Source organism: Triticum dicoccoides, chromosome 6B (assembly GCF_002162155.2).
Source record: "Triticum dicoccoides isolate Atlit2015 ecotype Zavitan chromosome 6B, WEW_v2.0, whole genome shotgun sequence".
NCBI lineage: Eukaryota > Viridiplantae > Streptophyta > Magnoliopsida > Poales > Poaceae > Triticum > Triticum dicoccoides.
In genome coordinates, this window is record NC_041391.1 from 510,350,712 (window position 1) to 510,369,891 (window position 19,180).

The 19,180-nt window shown below is 43.0% G+C and overlaps 1 protein-coding gene and 1 pseudogene across 1 annotated transcript; one reads left to right on the forward strand and one right to left on the reverse strand.

Moving 5' to 3' along the window:
* Positions 1-1,142: 1,142 nt before the first annotated feature.
* On the forward strand, positions 1,143-5,170 carry LOC119326020 (RING-H2 finger protein ATL73-like). Its single transcript, XM_037599730.1, has 3 exons — positions 1,143-1,645; positions 3,532-3,629; positions 4,518-5,170. The coding sequence occupies exons 1-3, from the start codon at positions 1,436-1,438 to the stop codon at positions 4,834-4,836; spliced, it is 627 nt and encodes a 208-aa protein (XP_037455627.1). The 5' UTR covers positions 1,143-1,435; the 3' UTR covers positions 4,837-5,170.
* An 11,316-nt stretch (positions 5,171-16,486) lies between these two features.
* Positions 16,487-17,683, reverse strand: LOC119326157 (annotated as a pseudogene).
* Between the last annotated feature and the right edge of the window lie 1,497 nt (positions 17,684-19,180).

The following is a 19,180-nucleotide window of genomic DNA, read 5'->3' on the forward strand; positions in this document are numbered from 1 at the left end:
ATCTATTAAATTACGCTCTATCAATAGATTGATATACTCTTATTCCCACTACCAAAAGTTGCATCCATCCTACACAATAAAAAATTGAGTGTAAGTAAAACGAGCCGAATCCGGGAACACAACCGAAGGTAAAACTAGCACATACCCCATCGTTTGCAGCACTTGACGAACACCCATCCGGGATGTCCCGGCGTTGTAGACACGCGGTGCAAGACCTTCCGTGGGCAGTCGTCACACTTTATGAGCGGCAACAATGTGCCGACAAGCCTTTGGGCCAGCATCGAGCCCGGACGACGACCCTTGATGTATTTGCCGACGAACCGGTGACGGAGTCGATCCGAGCTGCTAGAGGCGGAGTTGGTGCTTGCATGCAGCCTGGGGGCATTGTCGGGGCTTTGCGGTCCGGTACCCGGCCAGTCCATGGCACGGCGTGGCCCGGAAAGCCGGGGTGAGCTCAAATCCGACCGGATCCACTCCAAATCCGGCCGCCAGGTGCGCTGAAATCACGCGGCTGGAGTTGGACAGCCCCATACATCAAGGAAACGGGGCTGCGAAAGGGGAGGGACGGGCTTCGCGTCTGTGTGGTGCTGAAATCAGGCGGCTGGAGTTGGACAGCCCCGGGCATCAAGGAAACGGAGCTGCGAAAGGGGGGGGAGGGCTTCGCGGCCGTGCTGGACAGCGCACGGACAAGAAAAATGGCGGCGGCGGCGGCTAGGGCGGGGCGGGTCAGGGGGAGGGGAATAGAAAAAGGGGCGCATGTGTCCCCGACGGGCGGGCCAGTGAAGGACATGGGCACACGCCACGCGCCGTCCGCGCGTGTCTGTTCCGCCACAGATACGATCCAAAGTTGGGCCGGGATGGATCGAAAGCGGACCAAAACGCGTGGCTAAAACAGAGTATAGTATAGAAGAACAACGAAGATGTCTTCCGCTTCGTGGAATCTCTGAGTCAGCGTAGCGACTACCTGCTACGTAATCGTGGACTATTCTCCACCTGTCTCGGTGGGCCGCGCACGCCCCTATCCATAGACAGTCGACCCCACTGCCGTAGTAGCACTGGCCCCGCTTCACGAGACATCTCCAGCGAGTGACCGGCGGGCCGGCGGCGGTCGGCATTGGCTAAGCTAGGCCGCAAGGCAGGCACCCCCACCCTCACAAGTCACAGCAAGATACTCCCCATTCCCGAGACTCTCTCTCTCTCACCAACTCCCGGATTCCGTTTTCCACCCGCCCGCTCCGCTCTCGGCGCATCATTCCTTGCCAGCGGCCCACGCAAATCCCAAATCCCAAACCCCGCGCCGATGGACACGCAGCTCGAGCCCACCCGCGCCGCTCTTATACGCCGCAGCCTGCTCGGGCAGCCGTGATAACGCTCGTTCACCTCCCGCGCTGCGCGCACGTGCCGACTCTGGTGGCCTTGGCGGCGGGGCGGCGAGATGCTGGGGTCCGGGCTGAATCTGGTGACCACGGTGATCGGCTTCGGGATGAGCGCCACCTTCATCGTCTTCGTCTGCGCACGCCTCATCTGCGGACGCGCCGTGCGGGCCGACGCCGAGGCCGACGTCGCCGCCGCCCGGGCGATGGCTCCGGGCCCCGCGCCCTTCGACTTCGACATCGAGTTCCGCACTGCGGATCTCGATCGCACGGTGAGCCTCTGTCGTTTCCGCCACTGGTAGCGTATTTTATTAGCATCCTGTCATGTGCAGCCGATTGATCGCATCCGATGGAGATCGGCGTGCGCATGTGTTGCTGCCAGCCTACCAAATTTGCGATCGAAACCGTTGGTTGGTATTCGCAAAAACTTTGATGTGTGTTGATTCATTAGAACTAGAAGAAAATAATCTGGCTTTAACAGAGGTTCCGGAGATGCTTGCTTCCGGAGCCTCCCGTTGGCCGCATTTCTTTTTTATGTTTTAGCCTACACGACAAGTTCAATTGTGCAGAGTATTTTATATGAATCAGTATATATTACTTATTTTTGCATGATTAACATAAGGGGCTTTTATAAGAAATTATAAAATGATCATGCATTTTCTTTTTAAAAATATTACAATGCACCTCAAAGACAAAACACGCAACAACTAGGCTAAAAAAAAGACAACAACAACAACAAAGCCTTTAGTCTCAAACAAGTTGGCGTAGGCTCAAAAAGAAAGAAAGAAAATGGCATTGCTAAACCAGGTTGCGGATGTTATTTGGGGGGCCAATTGCTCAATTAACAGTACTAATAGTTCCATTGATTAAAGACCTTAGTATGAGAGGTCTTCTTCTATCTTCGATGCTACATTTCTTCGAGCTACGTTGCTATCTGGCATTTGTTATCCTTAATTCCCTTTAGTTCTCACACTGTTTATGTTTCCTTGTTCTTTTACCAACTCTTTACATGAAGTTGCAAGCTCACTAACTTGACTAAGCACATTAACTCTGGAAATTTTTGAAGAAAATACATTGTTTTTAAAAAAAAAAATTATGCAGTCATTATCAGTCCAATAGTATTACAAAATTATTATTATTATTATTATTTATACAATGGAAGCTTTTACCTTTTATTACCCCTGGCCTTTGCATTATATGATGCATACAGCCATAATTATTACATCACTTATTACAAAGTGATCAAACTACGGTCTTGCCAAAAAGAGGGAAAGATCAAAACCAAGAACTACAAAATTATTTACTACCATTTCCATGGAATGGTCATTTGCAATGTTAATCTGAACTATGGACAATATTACCCCCTCAATATTAAAATGTCTGAAATGGTTTGCTTTTATGTCTGATTGGTTTCAGACATCACTTTCTTATATACGTCTAGATAGGTTGGTCGACAGGTGATTGAACTTCTCTACTCTGAATGTGTTGTATATAAAGTGTATTCTGAATTGCTTGAGAGAAGTTAGAATCGGATTCTTGCCAGCATGGTGTCCTTTGGAATATCAACCTTTACAGTTATGCACTCAGGCTAACTTTCCAGTTGAAATGACTGTACACAAATGCAAAGATTTGCCTTTCAAGAACCTATTGATGGCTGATGCACAACGTTTTTTATACGCCTATCATGAAAATTCAAAACATTATATCTATTTTGCTATGTTGCTCTAATTCCTCCTCAGTAGAAGTTATGGTGAGTTTAATTTTGCATTGCCAAAATTCCTCGCAATGGTATGCATGGAGCACATTATGCCCCTTCCCACATTTTCGTCCATAGTTCGATGCCTGATAATTAGAGAAAACTGATAATAACATATTCCTCTACAATTATATATAGCTGAGGAATTTATTCTAGTTCATTCATAACTTATGAAATCAGTCGAGCATACCATTCTTTGGCAGACTAAAACCATTTAAGTTCTAATCATGCAGGCACTCTTAGAGAGTAAGATGATCCTCATGTTCCTTAGAGGGCTTTCAATTAAATATTCTATACTAATCATGGAAATTATGTTTGGGCTTTGTAATAGTATGAGTTAGTATACTCACAGTTATCTGATAATTTTGAACTTGACACACTTCATTTTCCTTTGTTCAACAGATTCAGAACACCTGCAGTGGATTGGAACCTTTCGTTGTTGCTGCAATTCCAACAATGACGTATAGCTCTGAAGCCTTCCATTCAAAAGATGATGCCCAGTAAGTACACCATATGTTCTAGAGTTAACTTGTTGCAATTTTTTCTGCTCCTGTTTATCTTTTTTTGTTCCCTCAAAGCATTTGGTGTCAATTAGCGTGCAGAGAAACACAATGTGTAATAGATGCGCCATACAGCTGGAAAACATTGTTAATTTGTGATGATCCAATGCTCGAACCTTCGAATATTACTAATATTTGATATTAGGTGAGTTATGAGTTGTGAAGCATGTAGCCTAGACAGCTGGTCAAGGGGCTTCAGTTAGAAACTGAAATGCTACAGCTGAATAAAAATGCACCTCTCTGGGCTAGCTATTTTAGTTGACATTTATAAGCTGTTAAGCGTAATATGGATTAGTACTATTATGTTTCTGAGATAAGAATTACAAGAGCTGTTCCTTGTTCTTCTTTTCGTTGTTTTCAACTGCGGAAAGGAAATGAGAAAAGCCTGAACATGAGTCCACCGATATTAATCCAACATGACCCTTTGTGACATCTCAGTAATGAAACTCTTAAATGGATTAAATTATACCATCCTCAGATTGGTAAGTATATTATCATGATTATTTACATATATGTGTACTTAGCTTGCATTATGTACTAGATAGGCATAAGTAGCATTCTTTATTGTCATATTCTTAATTCTTTAAAGTTCAGTTCAAGAATTTATTTGGTGAAAAGAATAATAGAAAATGACATGTTTTTCTTCATTTCTTGTCCATATCATTTGCAACTAAACAGTATTATATTCAAGTGATAATCGGGATTCTGTTCCCGCTTGATGATGGTTCTTTATGTATGCTGAGATATGGGTATAGAACGCTCACATACTATTATCGGACTTCCGAATCAAACAAGTAACAGATTTCTTTATTTTTCTTTCTTTTGCAGGTGCTCCATATGTTTGGGTGAATACGACGAGAAAGAGATCCTGCGTATAATGCCCACATGCCGACATAATTTTCATCTTTCCTGTATAGATATATGGTTAGAGAAGCAAACGACCTGCCCAATATGCCGAATCTCGTTGGACTTACCGGGTGGAAAAGCCAGTGCTTCTCCTGCCCGTAGCCTCCCTCAATTATTTGGCCACCCTGAGAGCTCTGCCAGTCGATCACCGCATTGGATACTTCCTATGCATCGTGATCGTAGTGGGGGTAGAGGTAACAGACCGGCCTCACAAGAATCATTAGAAGTGGTCATAACATGAAATGCACTGAGACAAAAGCAAGACACGTTGGTCAGGCTATGTTGTTCCTTGCGGTGCATCGAGGACGTCTGCCATTTGCAGAAATCCTGTGCATCCTTCTTCCATTACAATTCACCACACTTTGGGCATAGAGTTGGAGGCAATTTGTTTGTAGGCCCGGCCTTTAGGCATGCTTTCTATGTCACGGTTTGTAGATTAGCCAGTTCCCCATTTCGCCACTTCGTGGCTCTTTGTATGTTCGTTTTGATGTGCATTTGTTGTATATTCTCAAAGGAAATAGTTGTACAGATCAGACGCGGAGCTGCGAAAATATTTGTGGCTTCTCCGCTCGTCAGACAAATCGCCAGCGCTTCTGAAATGCACACCGTGTTCCCCACTTTGCAGCTTGGAGTGCTCTTCAGCCTTCGGTACTAGTTTGGCGTCCTCGCATTATCTCCGCCCTTGCCAAAATGATGACAATCTAGGCAAAAACAGAGCAACAACGCGCCTCTTTAAAATCTTCGAATACGAAAGGAACTACCTACGGTTCGCCCTCCTTGTCGACTATGGGCCCGGCTGCTAGTCCTGTGCCAACAGCAGTGACATCTAATCAACGATGGCGACGACACCTTTTGCTTCTGTATCAACAGCGGTGACTCCTGTATACTACTCATTTATCACTTGCTTCTTCACTGTGAGCGACTCAAGGACCCATCATCGTCCATGAATGACTTTTTTGGGGGTTCGTGCAACCGGTGCGGAGTCGAAATCTTAATCTTAACTCTACTATATTATTTCTACTAATTACATATTTCTAAAGAAGTTGTGAGAGATTTGTTGTTAAGAGATTCATCGCTTATCTATTTACCTACCTACTAATAAATATCTATTCTCGTCCACCATGTGTATTTTACAGAATAAATCTCGATATTTTTTAGTACAAACCAGCACTCTATCAGTAAGTCGATAAGAAAATGGTTCGGACATTTTTTTCTCTCTCTCTGTGTCGTGCACATGGGCCCGCTTGGGCCTCAGGCCGTCAATCAGTAGCCTGCCTTGTGGCCCAGCAAAGAATCGGCAAAAATAGTTGCAGCAGCGAGGTATCAAACTCACAAAGCTAAATCCTATTTGGCGCCTTCAGCGCCTGATACACCTGTTCTTGCAAACGGGCGCACACCCCCCGTTTATGTGTGATAAGTTGCATTGAGGGAGGCAACAATAACCAACGCGCCACCTACAGTTATGTGTGATAAGTTGCATCTTTTTTTTCCTTTCTTCTTTTTCTCTTCCTTTTTCCCTTTTTCAAATTCAAGTTTTTTTTCTTTTCTACAAATGGACGAACTTTTTTTCAAATTCAATGAACATTTTCCATATTCAATGAATTTTTTTAAAATTTGATGAACTTTTTTTGAATTCGATGAACTTTTTCCAAATTACATGAACTTTTTTTTGAATTCGATGAACCTTTTTCTGAATTCAATGAACTTTTTTGAATTGAACTTTTTTTTTCAAATTTGATGAACTTTTTTCAAATTCGATGAACTTTTTTTTTCAAATTCGATGAACTTTTATTTAATTCAATGATTTTTTTCCCAAAATCGAGGAACTTTTTCCTCATAACAAGAGTACATACTATAGCAAACCGGTTGGTTTTGCCTAAAAAATCAGTACATACTCTAGCAATTTTTGGAGAGAAAAAGAGAAAGAAACAAGCGACTGAGCTGGAGCCAGCGATGCGGGTGGCTAGCGAGCGAGCGGCTGGGGCCAACGAGCATTGTTGGGCCTGGCCCGGGCAAGCAATGCAGCGCGCGCTACGTTCGCCAACCGGCGCCGAAGGCGCCAAGGAGGAAGTCTCACTCACAACCTCTCGCTTGGTTTTCTTACGGACGTCCAATTGACCTAGCTCGCACTTGTGCAAAGAAACGAAGTTTTGTGTCTACAGTACCACCTCTGTTCTTTGCGCACAATCCCATCAATTTATATGTGGATGCGAGTGAAAGTCAATAACCGAGTCGAGCATTAATAAGGCTGGTCATAATGGGAGTATCATAGATATTATCATGCATGTCAACTAGCCAATTTTGATGAGGTGGCACAGAATTAAATGAAGAAAGAGAGCGTTGAGTATCATATCATGACATAGTATCATAAATAAATGTTATACTACTATGAGATATAATGTTTGATTTTTTGACCGTTCACCACCTTCGGATTTGTGTCTTCGAAGTTATTGATTTTTATGGCACTAGAACGATAGACCTCCTCGATGACATAAGGGCCTTTCCATTTAGAGAGAAGTTTTCTTGCAAAAATTCGTAAACGAGAGTTGAAAAGGAACACATAATCACTTACGTTAAACTCACGCTTTTGTTCCTTTTGTCATGCCATCTTTTAACTTTTTCTTTAAACAGTTTGGCATTCTCATAGGCTTGGCTTCTCCGTTCATCAAGTGAGCTAATGTCAAACAACCTCTTCTCACTGGCAAGTTTTAAATCATAATTGAGCTCTTTAATGGCCCAATATGCCTTATGTTCTAGTTCGAGAGGTAAGTGACATGCTTTTCCATAAACCATTTTATATGGAGACATACCCATATGATTCCTATATGCAGTTCTATAAGCCCATAATGCATCATCAAGTTTCTTGGACCAATTCTTTCTAGATCTATTAACAGTCTTTTGCAAAATTAATTTGAGCTCTTTGTTACTCAATTCTACTTGACCACTAGACTGTGGGTGATATGGAGATGCAATTATGATTAACATCATACTTAGCAAGCATTTTACGAAAAGCACCATGAATAAAATATGAACCACCATCAGCCATTAAGTATCTAGGGACTCCAAACCTTGGAAATATAACTTCTTTAAGCATCTTAATAGAGGTGTTATGATCAACACTACTAGTTGGAATATCTTCTACCCACTTAGTAACGTAATCAACATCAACTAAAATATGTGTATACCCATTAGAGGCAGGAAACGGTCCCATATAGTCAAAGCCCCAAACATCAAATGGTTCAATAACAAGAGAATAATTCATATGCATTTCTTGACGTCTACTAATATTACCAATTGTTTGACATTCATCACAAGACAAGACAAACTTACAGGCATCTTTGAAGAGAGTAGGCCAATAGAAACCGGATTGCAGTACCTTGTGTGCAGTTCTATCTCCAGCATGGTGTCCTCCATATGCCTCGGAGTGACACTTGCGTAGGATCTGTTCCTGTTCATGCTCAGGTACACAATGTCTAATAACACCATCTACTCCTTCTTTATAAAGGTGTGGGTCATCCCAGAAGTAATGTCTTAAATCATAGAAACACTTTTTCTTTTGCTGGTATGTGAAACTAGGTGGTATGAATTTAGCAACAATGTAATTAGCATAATCAGCATACCACGGAGCAGTACGAGAAGTATTTATGATAGCTAATTGTTCATCAGGAAAGCTATCATTAATAGGTAGTGAATCATCAAGAACATTCTCTAACCTAGTCACGTTATCTGCAACGGGGTTCTCAGCTTTCTTTCTATCAATAATATGCAAATCAAATTCTTGTAGTAGGAGAACCCATCTAATAAGTCTCGGTTTAGCATCTTTATTTTCCATAAGATATTTAATAGCAGCATTATCAGTGTGAACAGTTACTTTAGAATCAACAATATAAGGTCTGAACTTATCACAAGTAAATACAACTGCTAAAAATTCTTTTTCAGTAGTAGCATAATTTCTCTAGGCAGTGTCTAGAGTTTTACTAGCATATTGAATAACATTTAGTTTCTTATCAACTCTTTGTCCTAGAACAACACCTACAGCATAATCGCTCGCATCACACATAATTTCAAAGGGTAAATTCCAATCAGGCGGCTGAACAATAGGTGCAGAAATTAAAGCTTTCTTAAGTATTTCAAATGCTTCTACACAATCATCATCGAAGACAAAAGGAATATCTTTTTGTAATAGATTAGTCAGAGGCCTAGAAATTTTAGAAAAGTCCTTAATGAACCTCCTATAAAAACCGGCGTGACCAAGGAAACTTCTTATACCTTTAATGTCCTTGGGACACGACATCTTTTCAATAGCATCAACCTTAGCTTTATCAACTTCAATACCTCTTTCAGAAATTTTATGCCCCAAGACAATGCCTTCATTAACCATAAAGTGGCACTTCTCCCAATTCAAAACAAGACTAGTATCTTCGCATCTCTGCAAAACTCGTTCAAGGTTGCTTAAACAATCATCAAAAGAGGATTCATAAACGGAGAAATCATCCATGAATACCTCACAAATCTTTTCACAAAAGTCAGAGAATATAGCCATCATGCATCTTTGAAAGGTAGCAGGTGCATTACATAAACCAAAAGGCATGCCTCTATAAGCAAAAGTACCGAAAGGGCAAGTAAAAGTGGTCTTTTCTTGATCCTCTGCTGACACAGGTATTTGAGAGAAACCAGAATAACCATCTAGAAAGCAAAAATGTGTATGTTTGGATAGTCTTTCTAGCATTTGATCAATAAAAGGTAAAGGGCAATGATCTTTTTTAGTAGCTTTATTTAACTTACAGAAATCAATTACCTTCCTATAACCTGTAATAATTCTTTTCGGGATCAATTCATCTTTATCATTAGGAACGACAGTAATACCTCCCTTCTTAGGGACACAATGGATAGGACTTACCCACTAACTATCAGCAACGAGATAAATTATACCTGCCTCAAGGAGCTTTAGTATTTCCTTTCTTACCACTTCTTTCATCTTAGGATTTAACCGTCGTTGGTGATCAATAACTGGTTTGGCTTCTTCCTCCAATTTTATTTGTGTTGGCATAGAGTGGGACTAATGCCCTTAAGATCATCAAGAGTATATCCAATAGCAGCACGGTGCTTCTTTAGAGTTTTCAATAATCTTTCCTCTTCCTGCTCTGAAAGGTTATCACTAATAATAACATGATATATCTTCTTTTCATCAAGATAAGCATATTTAAGTGTATCAGGTAATGGTTTAAGCTCAAACATGGGATCGCCCTTGGGTGATGGAGGATCCCCTAAGATTTCAACAAGCAAGTTGTGTTTCAAAATAGGACCCTGTTTAAAGAATACTTCATCTATTTCCCTTCTTTCATTCATAAATATATCATTTTCATGGTCTAGCAAATATTTTCTAAAGGATCATTAGGAGGCACGACAATAGAGGCAAGACTAATAATTTCATCCTTACTAGGCAATTCTTTATCATGGGGTTGTCTACGAAACTTAGCAAAATTAAACTCATGAGACATATCCCCCAAACCAATAGTAACAACATCACCTTTTCGCAATCTATCTTAGCATTAACAGTGTTCAAGAAGGGTCTAGCAAATATAATGGGACAAAAGTCATCTTGTGGGGAACCAAGAACAAGAAAATCAGCAAGATATTTAACTTTCCCACACAAGACTTCAACATCTCTAACAATCCCAATTGGTGAAGTAGTATCTCTATTGGCAAGCTTAATTGTAACATCAATTCCTTCTATCTGAGCAGGTGCAATGTCATGCATAATTTCTTCATATAAGGAACGAGGTATTGCACTAGCACTAGCACCCATATCACATAAGCCTTGATAATAATGATCTCCTATTTTAACAGAAATAACAGGCATGCCTACAACAGGTCTATGTTTCTTAGCATTGGGTCTAGCAATTCTAGCAGCTTCATCACAGAAATAAATAACATGCCTATCAATATTATCAGCCAAGAGATCCTTAACCATAGCAATACTAGGTTCAACTTTAATTTGCTCAGGTGGCGTATATGTTCTAGTATTACTCTTATGAACCACAGTTGAAACTTTAGCATGATCCTTTATCCTAACAGGGAAAGGTGGTTTCTCAATATAAGTGGAAGGAACAATAGGATCATTATAAGTGATAGTCTTTTCTTCAACTGTAATAGGTGCAACTACTTTTACTTCAGTGGGAGGATTATATTTAAACCACTTCTCCTTAGGGAGATCAACATGAGTAGAAAATGATTCACAGAAAGAAGCTACTATCTCAGAGTCAAGTCCATATTTAGTGCTAAATCCACGAAAAGCATCGGTATCCATAAAAGATTTAACACAATCAAACTTATGTGTTATACCTGACTCATTACCTTCGTCGAAATCCCAATCTTCAGAGTTGCATTTAATTCTTTCCAATAAATCCCATTTGAATTCAATTGTCTTCATCATATAAGAACCAGCGCAAGAAGTATCGAGCATGGAGCGATCGTTGAGAGAAAGCCAAGCATAAATTTTTTGAATAATCATTTCTCTTGAGAGCTCATGATTGGGGCATGAATATAACATTGACTTAAGCCTCCCCCAAGCTTGAGCGATGCTTTCTCCTTCGCGAGGCCAAAAATTATATATATATATATATATATATATATATATATATATATATATATATATATATATATATATATATATATATTACGATCATGATGAACAAGATGCATAGGATAAAACTTCTGGTGAAATTCCAATTTCAATCGTTTGTAGTCCCATGATCCCATATCATCACATAGCCTAGACCATGTCAATGCATCTCCCTTCAAAGATAAAGGGAAGACCTTCTTCTTGATAACATCATCGGGCATACCTGCAAGCTTAAATAATCCACAAACTTCATCCACATAGATTAGGTGTAAATCGGGATGCAATGTTCCATCTCCTGCAAAGGGATTAGCTAGCAGTTTCTCTACCATACCCGGAGGAGTTCCAAAGTAAACATTTTCAGTAGGTTCATTGAGGAGCAACTCTTTGCTCTATAGGTCGGGGTGAAGATACCCCGAACAAGCCCCTCAAAGGATTATGTTCCATAGTAACAAGTGACAGTAAATTTTAGCACACTATATAAATGTTTCCTTACCAAGTTCCACTTACCAAAGGCGCTTCACTCCCCGGCTACGGTGCCAGAAAAGAGTCTTGATGACCCACAAGTGTAGGGGTTCTATCATAGTCCTTTCGATAAGTAAGAGTGTCGAACCCAATGAGGAGCAGAAGGAAATGACAAGCGGTTTTCAGTAAGGTATTCTCTGCAAGCACTGAAATTATCGGTAACAGATACTTTTGTGATAAGGTAATTTGTAACAGGTAACAAGCAATGAAAGTAAATAAGGTGTAGCAAGGTGGCCCAATCCTTTTTGTAGCAAAGGACAAGCCTGGACAAATTCTTATATAAAGAAAATCTCTCCTGAGGACACATGGGAATTATCGTCAAGCTACTTTTCATCACGCTCATATGATTCACGTTCGTTACTTTGATAATTTGATATGTGGGTGGGCCGGTGCTTGGGTACTGCCCTTTCTTGGAAAAGCATCCCACTTATTATTAACCCCTATTGCAAGCATCCGCAACTACAAAAGAAGCATTAAGGTAAACCTAACCATAGCATGAAACATATGGATCCAAATCAGCCCCTTACGAAGCAACACATAAACTAGGGTTTAAGCTTCTGTCACTCTAGCAACCCATCATCTACTTATTACTTCCCAATGCCTTCCTCTAGGCCCAAATAATGGTGAAGTTTCATGTAGTCGACGTTCACATAACACCACTAGAGGAGAGACAACATACATCTCATCAAAATATCGAACGTATACCAAATTCACATGACTACTAATAACAAGACTTCACCCATGTCCTCAGGAACAAACGTAACTACTCACAAAGCATATTCATGTTAATAATCATAGGGGTATTAATATGCATTAAGGATCTGAACATATGATCTTCCACCAAATAAACCAACTAGCATCAACTACAAGGAGTAATCGACACTACTAGCAACCCACAAGTACCAATGTGAGGTTTTGGTACAAAGATTGGATATAAGAGATGAACTAGGGTTTGAGAGGAGATGGTGCTGGTGAAGATGTTGATGGATATTGACCCCCTCCCGATGAGAGGATCGATGGTGATGATGATGGTGATGATTTCCCCCACCCGGAGGGAAGTTTCCCCGGCAGAACAGCTCCGCCAGAGCCCTAGATTGGTTCCGCCAAGGTTCCGCCTCATGGCGGCGGAGTTTCGTCCCGTAAGCTTGCTTATGATTTTTTCCAGGGTAAAAGACTTCATATAGCAGAAGATGGCCACCGGAGAGCTGCCAGGGGGCCCATGAGGCAGGGGGGCGCGCCCAGGCGGTAGGCCGCGCCCCCCACCCTTGTGGCCAGGGTGTGGGCCCCTCTGGTACTTCTTCCGCTCAATATTTATTATTAATTCCAAAAATGACTTTCGTGGAGTCCTCGACTTTTGGAGGTGTGCAGAATATGTCTCCAATATTTGCTCCTTTTCCAGCCCAGAATCCCAGCTGCCGGCATTCTCCCTCTTCATGTAAACCTTGTAAAATAAGAGAGAATAGCCATAAGTATTGTGACATAACATGTAATAACAACCCATAATGCAATAAATATTGATATAAAAGCATGATGCAAAATGGACGTATCAGGGTATAAGCTTCTCACAAACTAGAGCTTCTCACAACAAGTTTCATGGTTACGGTAGGGAACGTTTCACCTTTCTGGACGAAATGATATCCGTCGCCTCTTCTCGATTTCAATTTTTTCTAGTGTCAACATAGAGCAACATGAGTGTTGTGTTAATTTTAGGAATTTTTTGGGGTTCGTTTGGACATTTTTATACATTAACTGAGTTTTCTATGCATTAATGTGCATAATTTAAATTTGAACTACAGGCGCATGCTCTAGTGCATGTAAAGGTTGAAAATCGAATGTGTGTCCTTGGTTGCATGCTTAGGCTCCATGCAAGAATATAAGAATGAATGTCAAACACCTTGCCACCGTCGCTCAGCCGCAAACATTGAGATACCTAGTTTTTAAATTCTAGTAAATCCAAAACTCATCTGAAGTTCATGAAACTTGACATGCTACCATGGAGTGGAATCAACATGTTGTGGTAAAAAAATTTGTCCCATTTGGGGTAGGTTTGGGTATAAGCTTCTCGCAATCCAGACCTTCTCACAACAAGCCTGATGGTTTTGGTAGGGAACGTGACACCTTTGGGACAAAACGATATCCGTTGCCTCTTCCTGCTTTCAAATTTTTTCTAGTGTCAACATAGAACGACATGAGTGTTGTGTCAATTTTTGGGATTTTTTGGGGTTCGCTTGGACATTTTTATACATTAATTGGGTTTTCTAGGCATTTTGTGTGCATAATTCAAATTTGAACTACATGCACATGCTCCAGTGCAGAAAAATGGGTTGACATATCAAATGTATGTCCTTGGGTGCATGCTTAGGTCCAATGCAAGAAATGGGAATGAATTTCAAACACCAGGGCACTGTTGATTGCCGGCAAAATGTTGAGATACTTTGTTTTTTAATTCTAGTAAATCCAAAAATTGCCTGAAATTCATGAAACTTGGCATGCTATCATGGAATGGCACCCGACATGCTGTGTTATTTTTCGTGTCCATTTTGAGAGAAGGCACACTCGAATAACAGCCAACAAAGGCATTTGAAAACAAATAGCTGCCACTTTAACATCTCAAATGTTTGTATAATTTAAATCATGTGTGTTATGTTAACGCCACGTGTCTCTCTTGTAATGGCTATAGGAGGTGCCGTGCGGATAGCTGCTTGACTGAACAGGAGGCGTGTGAGCGCTGTCCGGTGCGCAGGCTGACCGAGGGGCGTGCAAGTTGTCCTCCAATATGCAGGCTCACCGAAAGCGTGCGAGCTGTATACTGTGCAGGCTCACTGGGAAGCGAGCCCTTTGACTTCCATGGTCGCCCACCTTGCTCGCATCCTCTCCATTAATGGTGCCCGAGCCGCTGTTTAATACGGGCGGCCTTACTGTTCGCCTCCCATTCCCCTCCCTCCCGCATACCTCCACCAATGCCATGGCGCAGAAGGATCATCTGCCACTAGTCTTCAAGTTTGGTGAAGTTGACTCTGAGCCAGAGGAGATAGAAAATAAGGAGGAATGGGGCCTCATGGACATGGCCCTAAATGAGCTGGCCATGATGGTTGCTGCCCCCGCGCCCGTCCCAGTTCCCATCCCCGCGCCCGCGCCAGCGACCATCCCCGTAGCATTGACGGGCTGGTCATCGAGCACTATCGTAGAGCTGGAAGCCGCGGGCGCCAGCGAGGTCTCCGCGCACCCACGTGAGTTCATGTACATGCCAACGCCAGCCCTCGTGCATGTGCTCATGCGTTCCCCTACACCCACCGCGGTGTCGGTCCCCATGCGCGTGCCCTCCTCAGCAGCATGGGACGCCGCTGTCGACCACTATCTCTCAGCGCCGCCAGTTGCCATCCTCCCGCGCCCCGCCTGTCAATATCGCGACGAATGATGTTTGATTCCCAAGTGAAGAACATTATGTGCTGCCTTGAAGACTTCAAGAACGGCGTCCTGGAGGACAACAATGACAACACCGGTGCGGCACGCCGTCTCCGCTGCCGCCAGAAATAGTTCTTTTGGCTTTAATACTGTATCTTGATCATATGAATATAAATTCACAATGTGACTGAATGAAAGATATGGTTTGAATGAACTTGCATTTTTCTCTCTTAATGTACAGACTTATCAAACGATTTCCTTTTTAAAAAACGTCAATGGTTTTTAAATATAAAACACCCATCGTAAACATTTTAGTTAAAACACTCGTATGCAAACAGACAGCTTCCCCAGGAAGCCAAGGGAAAATGTGACGAGTAGGATTTGTGCAGCTCTTCATCGTAAACGTTTTATATAGAACACTCCTATGCAAAGTGAGAGCTATGGTCTTCCCCAATAAGTCAAGGGAAAATTCACAGTGCAGGATTTGTGCATCTCTTCAACGCAAATTGTCCAGATTGAATACGGTATGCAAATCCAGACTTCGACGCTAAGCCAAGAGAAAATATGCCGAGTAGGATTTATACATCCCTTCAACGCAAACAGTTGTTTTGGATGACCCGTGTGCAACCACGTACAGACAATTTGGTAAGATTTGCATCTGTCATATTGGGTATATTGCCATTTGTCAAACTGGAAAGATTGATATTTGTTGATCTACTAACATTGCCATTTGTCAACCTCGTAACACTACGATTTGTCAAAATATGCAGCTAAAAATCACTAGCACTATCTAATTTTTGCAACTAAAATTCAGTAATTAAGCATAGATTCATTCATAGGTTAAGCAGTCGTTCTTTATACGAATAGTTCAACACGACAGTTGAACCAACCAAACTTTTCCCCAATTGTTGTCAACCACGTACTGAAATAGCTAGTTCAACTATATATACTGGCTAATTTTAAGTATGTTGTATAGTTCCACCACATCTATAGTCAGATGAACTGAACAAAATAGCCCCTAAATACTACTACTATGGAGGGGCTTTGTACGACTTCTGGGGGCATCTTCTCTGCCGAGCGTGGTCAATAAGAGGCAGACGAGGAGGAGCCTACCGACATATCCTTTTATCCATTTTGATGACAAGTAGTACTTCTTACCCAAAGGAACTTTATATCCAACAGACACAAAATATCCGTTCGACTGTTGGAAATTACTGATCTGATGTCGAAGTAATTGCTGCATTGCCACCAAAGCCCACCATTTCTTAAGCTAAAGTAGACCGAGGTAATCCCTATATTAGCATATTACTAAGATAAACAGAAGGCACTATAGAAACATTTAGGACGTGAGCTTGTCAATCTGAATGTGGAGGGACGCCAGCTTAGCCCCGACCAGCAGCTTGGGCGGAACTATGAAGAAGGTCAGCTCTTGCACGTCGACGTCACCGGGATCCTTGCTACTTGTCACCTCCATTTCCACCTTGATGGCGTCAGTCGTGCCTTTGGGCTCCCCCGGCGGGCCGTTCGCCCATAGCTTGGCCACGTAGTACGGCAGTGGGGACGCCCCTGCTCTGATGCAGACGACTGACACGGTGATAGGCGCGCCAATGTCGAGCACGCCGCTGACCAAGAAAAATGCGTGGCCGTCCTCCTCCGCGAACAGCAAGAGCCGTGGCGCTGACAGTGGCACTTGCAGTTGGAGCACCTTGCCTTACTGGATCCTGTGCACGGGCATGGGATGCGCGGTGCTGATGTGGTGGTAGAGCGCTGGCGGCGGGCCTTCGTAGCTGCAGATGGGCATGGGGCATTTGCAGGGCACGAGCGGACACACGCTCTGGTGATCGGCGAGCTTGTGGTAAGTGACGTAGAGCCCACAACCTTCGTGTGGGCACTCCACCCTCACCGATGAAAGGACGGAGTCCACCGCCGTGTTCGGCACGTCGAAGCCACCGCTGTGCTCGCACTTCTGGCACTGCTGCTGGTTCCCGGGGCGCTCGACGCGGCAGTCCGCGCAGGCCAGGTGCCCTCCCTTGCACTTCAGAAATCAATCGAACGACACATCAATCAAGAAACCCGCACCTTGCTCAATCAGCCAAACGGACGAGGTGTATTCGAACCTCATACACTGGAGGTGTCAAGGGGCGGAGGCACAAGGGGCAATGGAGCACGGTGAGGTCCATCGAGACCTTAGAGAGCTCCATCGTCGGGTCCTGTTTGGTCTGCATGATCTGGCCCTCCTCGTGCACAACCATCTCTCGACTTGGGCCGGGGCATTACAAAGCTTTACCGTCACATATTTTATACTACTTCAAGGTGCATTAAATCAACACATGCAAGTATCAAAAGGAGAGTCACGGCATGCATGCATGTGTTGTAATTAATGCATCGGTAACCACAAATTATTGAAATATATCGAGTGTAGTGCTTTGATGTGTCGTGTCAACTCGTACATCAACGAGAAGTTTGATTATCCTCTACCTCGTGGACTTAACTACACCTGCCTTTGGCTGTATGACAGGTTGGCCACCCACCTGTCGGCCCCACCTGTCATACACGCAAAGGCAGGAGTGTCCCTCCCTCTCCCATGAGCGTGGTGGCTGACAAGACTAGGAGAAGCTTTCGCTACACGCTCTCCCTCCCACACGCGGTGGACATGCAGTAGTTCAATCAGTGTCAGATGGCCAGAAGCGTACTATAGTACTCCTCCAGTGCAGTAGTACTCCATCATTGTTCTACTTGCCGAAGAGGCGAAGAGCCAAGCGCAGCCCGGACGCTCCTGTGGCAGTTTCATGTCTAGAGTAGTCCATGATTACATGTATCGTGCTTGTAAGCTTAAAATCGTTAGGGTCGGCTCCATGCTATGTGGCCGTCTCAAAGTTTTTTTTTAAAATAATTAAAATAGTCTTCTGGCCCTACCTGTCACCCTGGTGATTGTAGTTTGCACGCTCATCTGATCAAGACAGGAATATATATTTTAATTTGTTTTTTTCGAAAAGGCGGGGACTCCCCGGCCTCTGCATCAGAACGATGCATACGGCCACATATATTTTAATTTGTGGTGGGTAAATGTTAGAGGTGGCAGCAAATATATTGTACACAGGGGGTCTTTTAGCCAAGTTTAGAGGCAAGCATGTGGGGCCAGTGCTATGATGTATCGCGTCAACTCGTACAACGAGGAGAAGCTTGATTTTACTACTACACGCCTTCTCCCTCACCCATGCGCGCGGTTGCTCACAAACGAGGACATGCTTTTGCTTAGTAGTACTTCTACAACAAGCTATCCGTCCCGCTCACGGTGGTCAGACATGCAACAGTGGATTCGACACTGTAGAAGTAGTAGTAGTAACATCATTGTTTGTCTTCTCGAAGAGGCGAAAAGCCAAGCGCAAACCAAACATTGCAGTTGCGAACATTGGAGCACGCATATAGCTAACCAGGCTCTTGCATGAGACAAAATTGCTATGTGAGCCCACTATTGTACTAGTACGTACAACTACTTGCTAGTATAGCCATGTAAACCAGAAAGGAGTATTTGCCCTTCTAGAGATTTCAATAAGTGACTAGGCTACACCGTGACGGAGTACATATGGAGCAAAATGAGTGAATCTGCACCGTAAATAAATACGTATCGTTTTCCTCTCCGAGGTGCACAATATTGAGTATACTGACTAGTCTCTTTTTGACACGCATTTACGTTTTTTTGACACAGTACAGACGCAAGCGCTCATATATACGCGCATACACTCACCCTATGAATGCACACACGCACGACACTATCATCTTGAAATTTATGAAGTCACCATAGGCACCTCGTCGTCGACAGGTCCATAGGTGCTTGAATGCCAAGGAGGGAGAGGGTAGCGGTTCCCGAGACATTGAACGGTCAATGATGCATCCTCAATTACATGCAGAGGGAATTAATTGGAGAAGCAGAATAGAGCCAGCATGATGTGAATGCAACAGAGTTTGGACTCTCATATAATAAAGGCGCCCCACCAGTCCAATCCATCTACTCCCAAGTCTCTGCGCAACA

Coding starts and splice junctions, on each gene's coding strand:
- LOC119326020 (XM_037599730.1), top strand. CDS start 1,436: ATGCTGGGGTCCGGGCTGAATCTGGTGACCACGGTGATCGGCTTCGGG. Junction 1,646..3,531: donor CTGCGGATCTCGATCGCACG/GTGAGCCTCTGT, acceptor TTTGTTCAACAG/ATTCAGAACACCTGCAGTGG. Junction 3,630..4,517: donor CATTCAAAAGATGATGCCCA/GTAAGTACACCA, acceptor TTTCTTTTGCAG/GTGCTCCATATGTTTGGGTG.